General features: G+C 38.0%; 1 protein-coding gene across 2 annotated transcripts; it reads right to left on the bottom strand.

Annotated features, from left to right (window-relative positions):
* Positions 1 to 14: 14 nt before the first annotated feature.
* LOC140970360 (ubinuclein-1-like) lies at positions 15 to 13,424 on the bottom strand. 2 transcript variants are annotated; one of them, XM_073432030.1, is made up of 13 exons: positions 12,864 to 13,424; positions 12,399 to 12,497; positions 12,210 to 12,286; positions 11,629 to 11,822; positions 11,242 to 11,558; positions 10,564 to 10,663; positions 10,347 to 10,456; positions 10,120 to 10,206; positions 9,333 to 9,458; positions 8,995 to 9,129; positions 8,840 to 8,887; positions 8,052 to 8,153; positions 15 to 1,138 (listed from the first exon to the last, which is right to left on the bottom strand). In XM_073432030.1, the coding sequence occupies exons 1-13, from the start codon at positions 13,224 to 13,226 to the stop codon at positions 1,085 to 1,087; spliced, it is 1,812 nt and encodes a 603-aa protein (XP_073288131.1). In that variant the 5' UTR covers positions 13,227 to 13,424; the 3' UTR covers positions 15 to 1,084. The 2 variants fall into 2 exon arrangements, with proteins under 2 accessions (XP_073288131.1, XP_073288132.1); XM_073432031.1 differs by having other exon boundaries at positions 10,120 to 10,203.
* Between the last annotated feature and the right edge of the window lie 1,692 nt (positions 13,425 to 15,116).

The raw sequence follows: 15,116 nt of genomic DNA, 5'->3' as shown, positions 1-15,116 counted from the left end.
GGTTTATATTAGCGTACAAATCATAGTTGAAAAGGTTATAGATTGCTCTTCAGAAAGAGCATTATGATTATTATTATTATTTTAATAGTTTGCCCGCGATGATTGACGTGGCTTAATAGAAACCTCAAGGTGTAGCCTGAACTTGCTAACCAGAAGTCAACCCAAAGCCCTGGGATCCATACTGAACTTGAAACCTTGGCTCTTATATACTTCCCGCTTTAGACAGACTGTAACAAAATAGTCTGTCTGTCTCGCGTATCGGTTAATTGTGCATATTTTTATTTTTATTTTTATTTTATTAAAACTGGTTTTCAGCACCCTCAGTTTCTGGAATGCTTGCCAAACACAAACTCTGGATAATATAGCAGTCGGCCACATTTCCATTTTCATATAAAAAGTATACCGCATGCTGGAAAAAACTAATTTTACTCCGCACTATATATAGATGCAAGCATAAGTAATATTGAGCCATAAAAACCTAATTGCAATGGCAAAAAAAAATAAAAAAATCCATACAGATAAACCCGAAATGACGCTATAAAAACTTACATTAGTGACTAATCACAAAAAATTATCATTCAAGAAACAGCACAGTACTAACAAAATGAAATCTAAGGTAGGGAAGACCAGCCTCCGGACTAACTTGGAACGCAATATTCTATTTCAGTCAACCATGTCAATTCGGCTGCTCAAACTTTGAAGGTGCTAGTTGGAGATTTGATTTATTGACCGGGGCGGTCATTGGCTTTTGGTGTTTGTGCCTTTCCCCCGCCTGTGGAGGCACCTTCTCAGGGAGGAGCTCACATTCGACCACCTCTGAGTCAGGCTTTCTTTTTACTTTCTTTTTTGGTAATATATCAGTTGGCCCAGAATCAACAGAATTTCTGCTGGAGTTCCCCTTCACTTTTTCTTGCCTTGCTTTGTTCGCATCCTGTATGTTTCCAGAGGAAACTGGTGCACATGTAGCAGGGTGAGCTACAGCAGCATTGAGGTTTGACTTGCTTGTCGAAGTTGCAGAATGGTCATGAGAATCTATTGACATTTTTTCTTGAAGATGGGATATCTGAGTCGTGTTGGTACCTTCTCACATCTTCTGTTTTGGTGTCAAGACCTTCGTCTTCTTGCTTTTCTCTTGATCCTAAGCAACAATGAAAGAAAGCGCAAGCAAGGTGAGGCAAAAGAAAATAAAACAAGTAATGACACTCCAGTAAAAAGTGATGATGAAAAGAAATATGGGACTCTGAACTCTGAAAGCATTATTTTTATTTGATAAGAAACATAACAATATTATTAATATTAGAATTTTACAGTACAAGAAGTGGACTAGTGATCCACTGCCATGAACTAACTATGTTCTAACAATACACATATGACCAATCCCTCAAAATATCAAATGTAGACAATCCCTGAAAGTTTTTATCCGCCCGAATCCAGTTTGCTGTCGTGAACTTGATTTTTCCCCAACATTCTTCCGTTGTTTCTTCCAATTCTTCAAAAATTCTTCTATTTCTCTCCAACCAAACAGCCCAACTAATTCCATGGATCACCACTCTCCAGAAAATTTTACTTCTTTTGCCAAGCATATGACCCAAATCCGTAGTAAACAAATCTTGGGTTGTCTTCGGCACAACCCAAACTAGTTGCATTTCTTTCAAAGCCCGCGACCACAACACATGAGTGAACTTACAATGAACGAACAAATGATCTTGTGTTTCCACATGCTTACGACACAACACACACCAGTTGGGACAAAGAGAACAATTAGTATATCTCTTTTGCATCATCTCGGATGTCGGTAATTTTGCAAGAATTGCTGTCCACGAGAAAATTTGAATCTTCGAAGGAATATGTATTTTCCAAATGATATTGTGAAACTTGAAATCTTGTGGGCCATTAATATCCGTGAAGAATGAGTGGAAAAAAGATTTAACTGAAAATTTCCCGGACGGACCCCTCTCCCACTGTTGATAATTCTCAACCCCTTCCACCAATCTAACTCCCTCCAAAACTACTAAAAGCCAAGATAACTGATTGATCTCTTCCTGACGAAGAGATCTACGGAAATGCAAGTCCCAAGAGAGATTTTGTGACGAAGGATCAAAAGAAGCAAAATAGGAAATAGACAAATTACGAGCCAAAGAAAGCTGAAATAAAGAAGGGAACAAATCCCGGAAAGATAAGACCCCCAACCAAATATCTTCCCAAAACCATATTTTAGTCCCCCCTCGAACCACTAATCTCAGTCGTCGGTGATAAGTCGGGTATGTTGTAGAAATGAATTTCCACGGACATCTAAAAGTCACATTCTTAGCCAACCCCGCATCCCATCCATTTTCTTGTAACCCATACTTACTCTTTATTATTCTTTTCCACAGTGTATCACTTTCAACGTTGAACCTCCACCACCATTTTCCCATTAACGCCGTATTCCTCAAACATATATTCCCAATACCTAATCCACCTTTCTCTTTCGGGCGACAAACTGTTTCCCATCTAACCATATGGCAGTGTGAATCTCCCTCATTCCCATCCCACAGAAAGTTCCTCATTACTTTTTCCATCTCCCCCGCCACTCCTTTTGGTATCTTGAAGAGAGACAGAAAATATGTACGCAGAGCAGTCAATACCGCATTAATCAATGTCACTCTACCCCTTTAGACAAGAACGTCTTTTTCCAAGTTGCCAATTTTCTATTAATCTTAATCATGATAGGCTCCTAAAAAGACACTTGTAGAGGATTACCCCATAGAGGAACTCCCAAGTATTTTATTGGCCATTGTTCCCTACGGCACCCGATCCCTTTAACTATATCTTCCTCCTCCGCTTCTTCTTGATTCAAACCCAATAAAGCACTATTGTCCCAATTGATCCTCAATCCTGACATATCACAAAACGCCTTCAAAACTCGGACCAAAAATACTAATTGTTCCCTTGTTTTCACAAAAAACAAAGTGTCATCCGCAAACTGTATATGTGATTCTTCCACCTTATCTCGGCCCACTTCATACCCTTTGACGAAATTCTCTTCTTTTGCTTTGTCAACCAATCTTCCCAAAACATCCACAACCATATTGAACAAAAATGGTGATAAAGGATCTCCTTGTCTAAGTCCTCTATATGCTTTAAATTTTCCCCTCGGTCTCCCATTAATCATTATTGAAAACGAGACATTAAACACGCATCCTCTTATCCATCCTCTCCATCTCTCCCCAAAACCCTTTTTCTGTAAAACAATCCAGAAAATCCCATTCAACATTGTCATACGCTTTTTCAAAATCAATTTTCAGAACCCACCTTTTTTTATTTTTCTTCCTTCCTTCTTCCGCCATCTCATTCGCAATCAAACAACAATCCAATATCTGCTTTCCCTCGATAAATGCATTTTGAGTTTCTGACAATGTATGTGACAACACTTTTTTCATCCTTGTAGCCAACACTTTTGCTATTATCTTGTATAAGCTCGTTGTGAGGCTAATGGGTCTGAAATCTTTTACCTTTAGCGAGTCATGTTTCTTTGGTATCAAACATATGTAAGATTCATTGGTCAACTCATTTATGATCCCCCTTCGTAAAATTCTGCAAAGACCATCATTAACTCGCCTTTAACTGTATCCCAACAATCCTGATAAAGTGCCAAAGTATAACCATCGGGACCCCGTGCTTTGCATCTGTCACACGCAAACACCGCCTTCTTAACCTCTTCTTCGGAGAAAGGTTGTTCTAGTTCAGCTCTCATATCATCATCGATAGTTCCCCATTCCACTCCTTCGATCCCAAATCTTTTCACCGATCTGTTACTGTACAGTACTTGGAAATAATCAACAATGAATTTGATAATTTGATCCTCATCCTCTATAACCCCTCCATCATCAATTTCAAACTTAGTAATCATTGATTTTCTTTTTCGGTGGTTTAGCAAGGAATGGAAGAATTTTGTGTTGCGATCTCCTTCTTTTAACCATTTAATCTTTGATTTTTGGTGTAACATTCTATGTCGTCGGCACACCAACTCTTCCAACTCACATTTAATTTTTAATTTTTCAGCCACCCCATCCGCATTCACCCTCCCCTTACTCTCCATTTCATCCAATCTCATAATTCTGTTTCGCATTTCTGCCTCCCTCATCTCAATCTTCCCAAACTCGTCATCGTTCCATGATTTGATCTCTTCCTTAATTAACTTTAGCTTTCTCATTAATTTATAACCTTCCCATCCTTGAACTTGTTTGCTATTCCACCAAAAATCAAATTTATCCTTAAAACCCTTATGTTGCAACCACATGTTCTCGAATCTGAATGGACAAGGCCCCCACTTCAGTTTCTGTGTCCAATACAATTGGAAAATGATCCGAAGTAATGCGCGGCAGAACAATTTGCTTATGATATGGAAATAATTCCACCCACCCTCCCAAAAACAAGAATCTATCTATCCTGCTGCAAATCGGTATGGCCCTCAAATTTGACCATGTAAATTTCGCATTCAGTAGTGGTGGATCACACAGTTCCAACTCATGTATCAACATATCAAAACAAGCCATACTTGTTGTTTGTGAGTGGCTATTAATTTTCTCCATGACATATCTCACAACATTGAAGTCCCCTCCCAAACACCACCTTTCCCCACACAGAACCCTCAAACCCGCCAACTCATCCCAGAACTTTTGTCGAAGTGTTGCTGTGCATGGTCCATATACTGCAGTAAACCACCAACTATCTACATCATTGTTTTTTTCTATGCATACCGAGACTGTAAATTCCCCAATCATGTTGTCCGTGATACCACTCTCGGATTCCACATAACCAAAATACCCCCTGATGATCCAATTGAGGGTAAATGAAATCAATCAACAAACCTTGATTTCCACACGCTTGAAATAAATCTCTTATCAAACAATTCTTTTTTTGTTTCTTGTAGAATAACCAAGTCGGGTTTCTCTTTGCGTAGCATATCTCGAATGAATCCTCCACCTCTTATATTCCAAGAGAAAAACTTCATCGAAACACCTTTTCTCCCGTTTGGCATATCCCATCTTTCTTCAAATCATCCCCTATCTCCACCCTTTTAACTCCCATGTTCTCCAAACAACCGTAGTCTTCATCATTTTCGGACAATGTCATCATCCCCCCACTTTCCCTTTCACGCACGTGGATATTAATTCCCGACATACCCGACTTTTCACCAACCACTGAACCTCCCTCAACCTCGACATCCCTCCCCTCCCCCGATTTTTTATTGAAAGAAAAGGCCGAAGAATGGATTGAAATATCGGAATAGTGAATATGCGAAGAAATGATTTCGTTGTGTACCTTATCCGAAGGTGATGCAAAGAGATCCCCTATGTCCTCCAAACCCAAGCTGGTGTGTGTCGTCGTATCCGAACTGATTGACATGTGAGTTCCCATATCGCTAAAATCACTATCCTCTTCGGAACCACTGCCTTGATCCCTTGTAAAATCCTTGTCCTCCCATGTGTCATCTTTCTCCCCATGCAATGAGTCCTGATCCAGCCACTGTTTCTTGATATTTGTTGTTTCCTCATCTTGTGTATTAAACCAAGTATTATTTGTCTTTGATTTTCTTCTGGTGTAGACGATCTCAAAGTTCTTTTTCTGCATACTAATACCCTCTGGCCGATCACAGCGCCTTGTATGCTCATTCTCGTTGTTGCTCATTGAATGGACTATTCCTTTGTAGAAGGCATCCACTTCTTTCGGACTAATCCTTTAGAGAATCTTGATTTGTTTGCTCCCTCTCACTGGTTCTGATCCCAACACTTTAGATCTCTTTGTCCCTTCGTTTCTTGATTTGTAGAAACGTTGCTGTTCTTTACCAAGAAACACTTCCATCCCTTGAACGATCTTTGTGTTGCTATACTTCCACTCTTGGTGATTTAAATGAGCCTCTCCTCCCAATGCCGCTTCTTTTCCATTGCTTTTTTGTTGGGCAGCCTCCCCCATCCCGAATAATCTGTTTGAATTCTGTTGTGGTCTTCGCATCTTTCGCTTCGGGTAGTTGTTTAGAATGTCCATTGTCTTCCTGTATAGGTCTTTTCACTCTGCTCCACCCAGTTATTACTCTAGCACCATCAACTACTACCTATGCATAGGATCTTTTTTCATAAACATCATACGCTGAAATGTTAACTGAATCGACATAAATGCGCACATTCATAGGACCACGCGGTGTCTGAATTAGCAAAGAACTATTAATGAATCCCCCTTCTAGCCCCACCACTTTGATTTTAGCAGCGGCCAAGTCCTTAAGCAAAAGAGTATCTTGACTAATATCCACCAATCCCCCACAACTATCCCCCACATTTCTGAGCACATCCGTCGTCCACATATCCCATGGTAATCCAACAATCCTGATCCAACTATTGCAGCATTCGTAAACTTCCTCTGTAGTATTGATGTCGCTCCTCCCACGTTCAAAAGTCAAGGAGATCCTGTTCTCCAAAAAGCATCTACTGATTTGCAAATAAAATTCGAAATCCTCTCTACTATTTGGCCACCACAGTGCTTGGTTTGCTTTGAACGGAAAAATCTCAATCTTCTTCCCAACCGTCTTACCAAGTGCTAACATTACCATTTCCCAAGAAATATTAACGCATTCCTTCGTGACAATCAGTGCTTTGTTCCACTCTTTACTCAAGCACTGTCTGAATTCTTTATGTGCATCAATGTTCCCAGATCCTGTAGGACTTGAATTGTTCTTGCCACTGAACACAGATTGTCGAGGTTGCTGGTTGCCCTTCAAGTGATATGCTCCTTTCCATAAGCCGCTGTTCAGAATTTTCCCGACAAAGAACACCAGACATTTCCAGCCCTCCTCATACCGTCCGCTTGGAATTATAATTCGCTGCTTCTTACCGGAACGCTCAATTTTGGATACTTCAATGTAGCTTCCTCGTCTGTTAACAAACTTTTGCACCGAGATAACTACTTCCCCTTTCCTTAATCTGTTAAAAGTAGTATGTGATTTGGGGTTGGTAATGTACTCCCCCATAATTTCCCTCAGCCAGTAAGCACTTTCACGACCAATTTCCAGCATGTAACTCGCATTCCGAGTTCTTTCTGTCACGCAAATAGATTCTCCCCTTTTGCCCATTGAAATCAAAAATAATTTTTGCTCTATTCTAACCTCCTCTACTGCCATAGCAGTATGGAAATTGCTAAGCTCTCTCCTTAACATTAGAGAGGAATGTGGAACGATTAGGTAATCGAAAAGGATAGTGAATGGTTGTATATGAGCAAAGAATGGCCAAAGTATATGGATGCTGGCATAAGATGATGGCCACCAACCGTGCAGCTGAGTAGCGGAAAGATGAAACCAATCGCCAAGAAGGATGGTTTGTTGGTCGGAAATGAATCAAAGTTTGCCTAAAGTCAACAGATTACTTCCTTGCTAACCTTGCGCAAATAAATCTGAGGAATAGGAAAAAGACGAACAGTAATCCCTCAAGAAAAAAGACCGTAACCCTAGTTTCCGACGGCCGGTGAGCGGCGCCGGGCTCGAAGGCCGGTTGCGATCAGGGGAGTAGTAAACTGTGGTGCATTACTGAAGATTATGGGTTATCAGTAAAGATGGAATTTTGGAGGTAGAGAGCATTTTTGAAAAATTCTCTCACTAGGGTTAAAAAGTCTGAATGCAATTAGGTTCTCTGAAAGCATTATGACATTTTAAACATCTATTAGTCACACCTTCGAGCATCACAAGCACATTACACTTGCATAAGATTATAAAATTCACAATGCAATATCTAGAAATGTCATGCATTGGAAACAAGGAACAAATTCAATCCCCTGAATATTAGTCATATTCAAAATATGAGGTATGTTTTCCTAGGTGCCAAATATTTAAGTAGAACTGTTTTCATGAGCTGCAATCATATTTTGCACAAGCTCAAAAGTGACATGAGATGTTACAAGTATAGTTGACAACGCATTTAAGATAAACATGCAAAGAAACAACATGCACTGCAGCCACGTACAAAATAAGTAACAATTGCAAAGGCCATTCCTCATTATCTGACACCATATAAAATGCATACCTTTCTCCGGTTGTTCAGTGCCCTCCTCCTATCTTTTGCTCTAGATATTGCACGTTTAACTCCCTCGGTATTCATGAATCCACTAGGCCACAATGTCGCAAGCTACAGTACATATATAAATATTTTTTTTACTAATAACTTGGCATTTATGTTGGGAGATGAATGGTATTCTGATAAGCCAAGGAAACAAGTAATTCAAAAAATAAATGGAAGAGAGCTAAAAGGATCACTTACAGGACCCAAAAGTAACTCAAAGAAAAAATGATAAGAGAGTGGAAGTTATCCATGTCAACTCTATCCAAGAGCTCTCACGAGCATAAAACAAAGCAAATTTTTATCATATAATGCATAAACTATCTACCTCACGCAAGGACTGTCATCTAAAAGTAGATCCTCTACTACATATTTCAAATAAAATAGTGTGAGAAGAAAAAGAATGAATTCAATGAAAAGGAAATATCAGTATCAATCAATACTCTCGTCTCTCTCCCTCCGGAACGGAGAAAAAAATCGAGAGAATGGGTAGAACTTCCAGGTCATGTTGGCATCCTCATATGCGAACCAAGCACACTCACACTCTAATTCTCACATGTAAGAAACTAGTACACCAAAGGAACAAATATGAAATTGCAGAGAACAGATCTACAATCATCTGGGGTACATTAATGGAGATTGTTTCCCGCATCACATAAAAATATTGTTCCAACATAAGGTCTTCAGCATAAATGTTTGACTAGTTAAAACTAAGCTGATATAATGAAACAGCTAGATCAATAACGTCCTGTTACCTCTTCATACAGCCTTCTGACTGGTGTACCTGATTCTTCTTCCAGTCTCTGAAATGAGGAAAAAATGGAAAACTAGTCACCCCACTCAAAACTCCATTGGATAGGGAAAACACACTTCAGCGGAAGTGTGGAACAAGGGAAATCAGATGCATTACCTCAGCATAAAGGTCATAGAGGTCACAAATCTTATTTTCCAATGCATTGTCCATGCTGTATTTCCGTTTCAAAGTTTCTCTATCTCCCCGACCAGTTTCCTGAAAATCATCTAAAGATGCATTTTGTTGCTCAACCTGTAATATAAGTCAAATACCAAGTTTAGAACTAAAAACATCCACCCACAAATTTCAGCACAAGCCTCACTGATGCTTGGAAGGTAAGAAAAATATGCAATGCATCCCCAAAAGAAGTCATTTTGAAAGATAAAAAATCAGTGGTATGATGATCAGTCTGAAAAGTTCAACACCAATTTGATCGCAACATAGTAAAAACATACTTTAGATTTCATATGCATAATCCGCAGCTTAACCATATCTGCAACTTCTTGTTTTATCTTCTGCAATTGATCATCCTTCTCTTGCTTCACTGACAATCCCATATTAGCCATAACTTTAAGATTTCTCTACCATAAAGACACAATTTCTCGATCAGCTATTAGCGACATGTTATGTTCACATCATACAAACACGTTGCATAAATAACCAAATGCCGAGACTAAAAAGATTGTCAACCTTTTAAATGAAAGCAAAACATAAGGTTCCATACGAATCTGCCATACTAAATCAAACTTTCAGAATAACTCATGAAGCTATTATAGAACCGCATTCATTTCCTCGAGTAGTCAATCAAATTTGACAATAGCTGCTCACTACTCTGGACGTTTCCATCGATTGATATGCATTTAAAAAATGATAAAAATCATTCATTTGTCTGAGGCATGAATCGAGCTAATAAAATCAAATGCAATAAATTAGTTTTTAGGGAGTTTTGCCAACAAAAAATGATAATTGTCACTCATTAATGTAAAGTTATGGGTTGGGTTGATACTTTCTAGTGAGATTTTCAATGGGGTCACATTATTTTAAGATACTCGGTAAATACACTTTTTACACTCAAAATTTCAAAAACATCACAAAATCAGCGTGGATTTTGCTCTGATGGCTTTTGCATAAAAGCTAGCGAGAAACCAGGAGACAAATGGAGTGAGTTATAGCAGAAAAAAGAAAACACAGGTAAAAAATGTAATATTACAGGTGATTTCTCAATCCAAAATAGAAAAATACTTTTAGTGTCCGAAGTTGCATCAAGTGGCCGACAATGCTCATCAGTCTATTAATCACATCCTTTGGTATTTTTCCATAGTTGACCTGCTGTAGCCCAGATACAAAATACAAAATTTAAATTTATCCTGAGCAAAGATTAAAGAAAAAACATAATTATAGGACCAAATATGACTAAATAACTAATAAAACAAAGATGAAATTAAATTCTTTAATTGCTCTCTAAATACCGTCAATCGAGCAACTTTAGCCAGCTTTTGCTTTATTTCCGGCGGCAGTCTCCTTTTGATAGTTTGTGATGAATTATCAGGATCTTGAACTTCTCTAGATGGTGGTCTAGCTGTTGTTTCATCAATGAGAACAGAATAAGGTGCATGTTTAGAGCACAAGCTGTATGATAAGGAAGAGAAACCATAAAGTAGAGTGTAAACTTTATTAGTCATATACATTCTGCAACTATCTTCTCTAACTCTTTAATTGCCTTGTCAAGCATTGTACTCTTTGGTCTAACAGAAGAGCCTTCCTTTCTCTGCATGAGGGGGGCCTTCTGTACACAGTATAAAAGGATCATTAATAACAAAAAGAATTAATAGACATGTTAATTGTAAAAAAGAGGGAGAAAAGATGGAACCATCAGAGATTAGGATAAACTTGAAACAAAGAATTAAATATTTTTGCCAGCTCGAACTAAGAGTACAAGCAGTCAAGCACTGAGATGAGGTGCACAATGGAAAATCAGAAATTTAAAGCAAATTTTAACATCAGTTACAATACCGTGGCACTTGTAAAAAATGGGTCAATTAACAGCGCCAACCCTTTAAATATTAGTACTATGGCAGATTCGTATGGAATCCCCCATTTTCAATATAGAATGGTAATTTACTTAACTCTACAAAGCCACAAGATTTTATCTACAAGCATTTCAAATGCTATCTCAAACTCTAAATCTTATCCATATGACAAAAATTGGAAGAAAAAGTAAGACAAAACTACAAGGTCATGGATGAATCCTAAAAGCATTATGGTCGTAAAATATTTCAGACAACTGGTTAGGGCTCAACTATGTTGGAAATTACATGATACATTTCAAGGATAACCAACTGTCGAAAATGTAAACATGCTCACATAGGGTTGCAAGGAATCCTTGCTTGCAGGAACATTCAGGTCAAATCTTTCAGCAAGTGCGGCTTTCTCTTTTTGTTGCATAGACTGATCTGACTCATCAGCATTAGTTAATGGTTTTCCGGATTGAGATTTGTTCTCACATGAACTTTTATCGATTGACCTCTGAATTGCGGTGTCTTGAAGTTCACTACCCTCTTTCTGTTTGTTATTATAACTCTTTAATGGGAGAACTCCAGTTCTCTGCTGGTCAGCATCCTTGTCTGGACCCATGGGATCACCATTTGACGTTCCTGAAGGATCCAAAGTATTTTTGGAACCTGCAATTTAGCCCTTCAATGAGACCTCAGGAACATTTTCTGGAGAAACCAGAAATCATATATTATTTACCTTGTGCATTTGGTACATCCACTCTATTTGACTGACTATCTAATTTTTTTTCAATTGACGACGCTTTTCTACCTTTGTCCCCTAACTTCACATGCTTACTTGGATTATGTCCATCATCAAGTCCACCTTGACCTTTATCTAAATCTTTGCGTCTTCTCTTTTTTGGCTGCTGGGTTGCTGATATAGAAGGTTCTCTGAAATTGAAAATAAAGATATATTAGCGTGCCACCAGTACCTTGCGAGCAATTGATCGGAAAAATAGATAACAATTAACAATGTATTGCCCCAGCACAGAAAAACTCACAAAGGAAAATTGCAAATAGGTTAAATTGGAGTGAATTGAATGCAATGGCTTATTCAACATAATACTTCCTTAGTTTCAAACCCAAATTCCAAGAAGTCCAAAAAAGGGGGTAACTTCTCATGATGTCTTAACAAGAACAATGTTAACATGAATATTTGGTTATAGGAAACACATTGCATAAATCTTCCCATATGTGTGTTTCACATTCGGAAATGAGTAGAACGCTGCATCTTAAATATTGTTTAATATTAATAAAAGAACATCCAAAATAACTCACATGCGCTCCAGCTTCCCACGATTAACAAAAAATCCATCATGTTTTATCGCGGAGTTATCGACCTGGAAATAGTCGTCCTGCATAGAAGTAATACTCATTTATTATCTAACCATTCAAAAGCTGCAAATCAAGACGGCTAACAAACACTGCAGGTTTAGAAAACATAGAAGAATAAAAAGTAGCACCCACCAACTCGGCATCATCTATGAACGAGTCATCTGTATCATACTCATCGTCATCAGGCACATCATCTAGGACAACATCCTCCTCGTCGCTACTTCCATTACCCTTTAAATTCCACAAAGAGAAAGCACGTAGAATCAAAAATCACCACATTTACAAGAGAGATGACAATTAATGATAAAATATTTAAATTTAGTAAGTAACAACCATAGGAAGAAATATGGGGAGCCTATTCAAATGCAACGCTATCCATAAGCCTGACATTCTGGGGAACCAATTCAAATGTTTAACCCAAAAATTCATAATAAAACTTAAGAAACGATCTAATTCTGCGAGATTAACATTAAAAAAATTCAATTTAAATCCAAAACACAAAGTAACATAAAATAAAACACAAGCCGACGCGACAACTAGCACTAAAGAGGATTCAATGAAATTAATCAGCATTAATATAACCGAACTACAACATACCGCATACATGCGCTCAATTCTCTCTATCACATTGTTCAAACGGTTGGAGCCAGCCTGCGCTTGCGAATCTTTGGCTTCATTCTCAGCGACCGTACGCTTCGAAGAAGAAGCCTCTGAAGACGGCGGCAATGGTGCCTGTGAAGTGGGCTGCTGGGCCTCCGAAGACGGGCCCACGATTGACAGGTCGGTCCCATTGGGCTGATTGGAAGTAGCCTCTTTAAGGAGTTTTTTCCACGAAACTATCGTGGTTTCACCCGGCCTCAATTCCACCCGGAAACGGAGGCGGCCTCCGGCGGATTCGAATGAGGATGCGGGTTTGGACCTGGAACCCGATTCGGATCCGGCCCTACCGCCTTCCACCATGGAAATTAGGTTTTGTATGTTGTATGCGGAGGCTATAACGGGTATCTCTATCAGTGAACTAAAGAATTTCGTTTCACGATTGGGAATTTGGAAGAACCCTAGAGTGGAGCTGATCCTTGAGGGAAGTGAAGGGAAAAAAGGGAATTTTGCTTTATTTTTGCGCTTCCCAAGAACGGTTGTACCTATTATTGGTACGAGGAACAGTTGGAGGACTGATATGGATATTTATATTTCTTTTATATATATATATATATTGGAATTCATATTTTACACAAAAATTACTTATAACTTCGATTTCCTCGTTACTTTCGTTGTATTTCAATATATATATATATAACGTTTGCATTTGAATTGGGAGGACATTATTTTTGTTTAAATTCAATTTATTTTTTTGAATAAAACAAGGCATTATATTATTAAACCACCAAATCACACTTTACAAAGGTCTAAGAAACAAAGGACAATTTTTTTTATTAATTTATACATTTTCCTTTCCACAATCTAAAAGAAGCAAGAATACGTGATGGAATACGTGATGTTTTGTTTGCAGATTTTCTGTAATGTCTTACTGAAAGATGTGGATGTAGCAAAAAAATTTATCGAATAAAAATTATTATAGATTTTCTTGGAGTCTAAGATTAAGATTGATTAATAGAATGAACAATATTAATCGTATGTATCTCGACAATAATTATCTGTCACTGTTGCAAATCTGCGAGAACGAAACCTGCTCTAACAGTCATTAACTCGGCCACAAAACTTGAATATAGACCTTAAAGACACTGCACTTGAGCGAACAAAATCATACCTATTTCATCATGGGCGATCACTCTCATTCCATAGAAGTTTGAGCCTCCAATGATCGCTGCATCGACGTTGATTTTAACCAAACCCGGTGGTGGAGCACACCAGCAAATCACTGGAGGAGGAGTTACAAACCTGGCATGGCAAGCCAAGAACTGTAATCAAAGATTACTTGCAGGAGTCACCACATCTGCAGTTTGAACAAAATGACCTTCAAAAATCATTTGGTTTCTTGCCAACCAAATGCTCCAAGCAATCTTAGCAATAACGGCAGAAACATTCTAATTATTATTGTTAAATTCTTGAAATCCTAATATTTGAGTACGATGTCATATACATTTGATTTTTATGCTTGTTTGTTGTGTTGTTATTATCTGAATCCTAATGTGAGTATAATACAAATTGGTTTTAGTTTTCGTGAGTTCAACAATAGCATCAAAAATTTAGATTGTCAGATATTTTAAAACATTTTTTCCTAAGTATTTCTTTCAATTCTGGATATAAGATTTTAAAAACTCGATTTACAGTGAAGGTAGGTTGAGATTATCCTTGTATTTTATTGGCAAATCAAAATCGTATTTACTTAAACGAATACTATAGATATATTAGGCATATACCTAGTTGCGACACAATCAACAAGTAACAAGTTTCTCGTACAACTGCATCTTCTTTGAATAGTTCATAACAACATGCAATTTGATTCTCAAATAAAGCCTATCAAGATTTGTGGATGTATTCTCCAACATCTTTGTGTTCCAGACCGAGCACGCACTCTCATTATTCGAGAAATAATCGGATGACAATTTAAACTTCGTAAAATAAAATATGAAATGAGGTAACGGCCGACGCGATGTTCTTAATCCACAGGTTCGGGTAACACCGAGTTCTGAAACTAAATTAAAATTAAAGAATCATCGAAATGAATACATCTGCATTCCATGCTCAACTCGTTAGAACAGCTAAAAAAATTGGGAAATTTTGATACAGCTTGAATTTTCTGTGGAAAAAAGGGGAAACAAGAAATATTTATCTTTCTATACGCTGAGATACCAATAACAGACCCTACAAAAATTGCAATGCGCCTGT

Source organism: Primulina huaijiensis, unplaced genomic scaffold (genome assembly GCF_012295235.1).
Source record: "Primulina huaijiensis isolate GDHJ02 unplaced genomic scaffold, ASM1229523v2 scaffold5913, whole genome shotgun sequence".
NCBI lineage: Eukaryota > Viridiplantae > Streptophyta > Magnoliopsida > Lamiales > Gesneriaceae > Primulina > Primulina huaijiensis.
Note: the sequence above shows the minus strand (reverse complement) of the source record. Positions and strands in the feature narration are given on the sequence as shown.

Excerpts from the sequence above, each read along its gene's own strand:
- LOC140970360 (XM_073432030.1), bottom strand. The coding sequence starts at position 13,226 with ATGGTGGAAGGCGGTAGGGCCGGATCCGAATCGGGTTCCAGGTCCAAA. Across the intron at positions 11,559-11,628 it reads GGATGTACCAAATGCACAAG|GTTCCAAAAATACTTTGGAT; the intron begins GTAAATAATATA and ends GCTAAATTGCAG. Across the intron at positions 8,154-8,839 it reads TCAGAAGGCTGTATGAAGAG|CTTGCGACATTGTGGCCTAG; the intron begins GTAACAGGACGT and ends TATGTACTGTAG.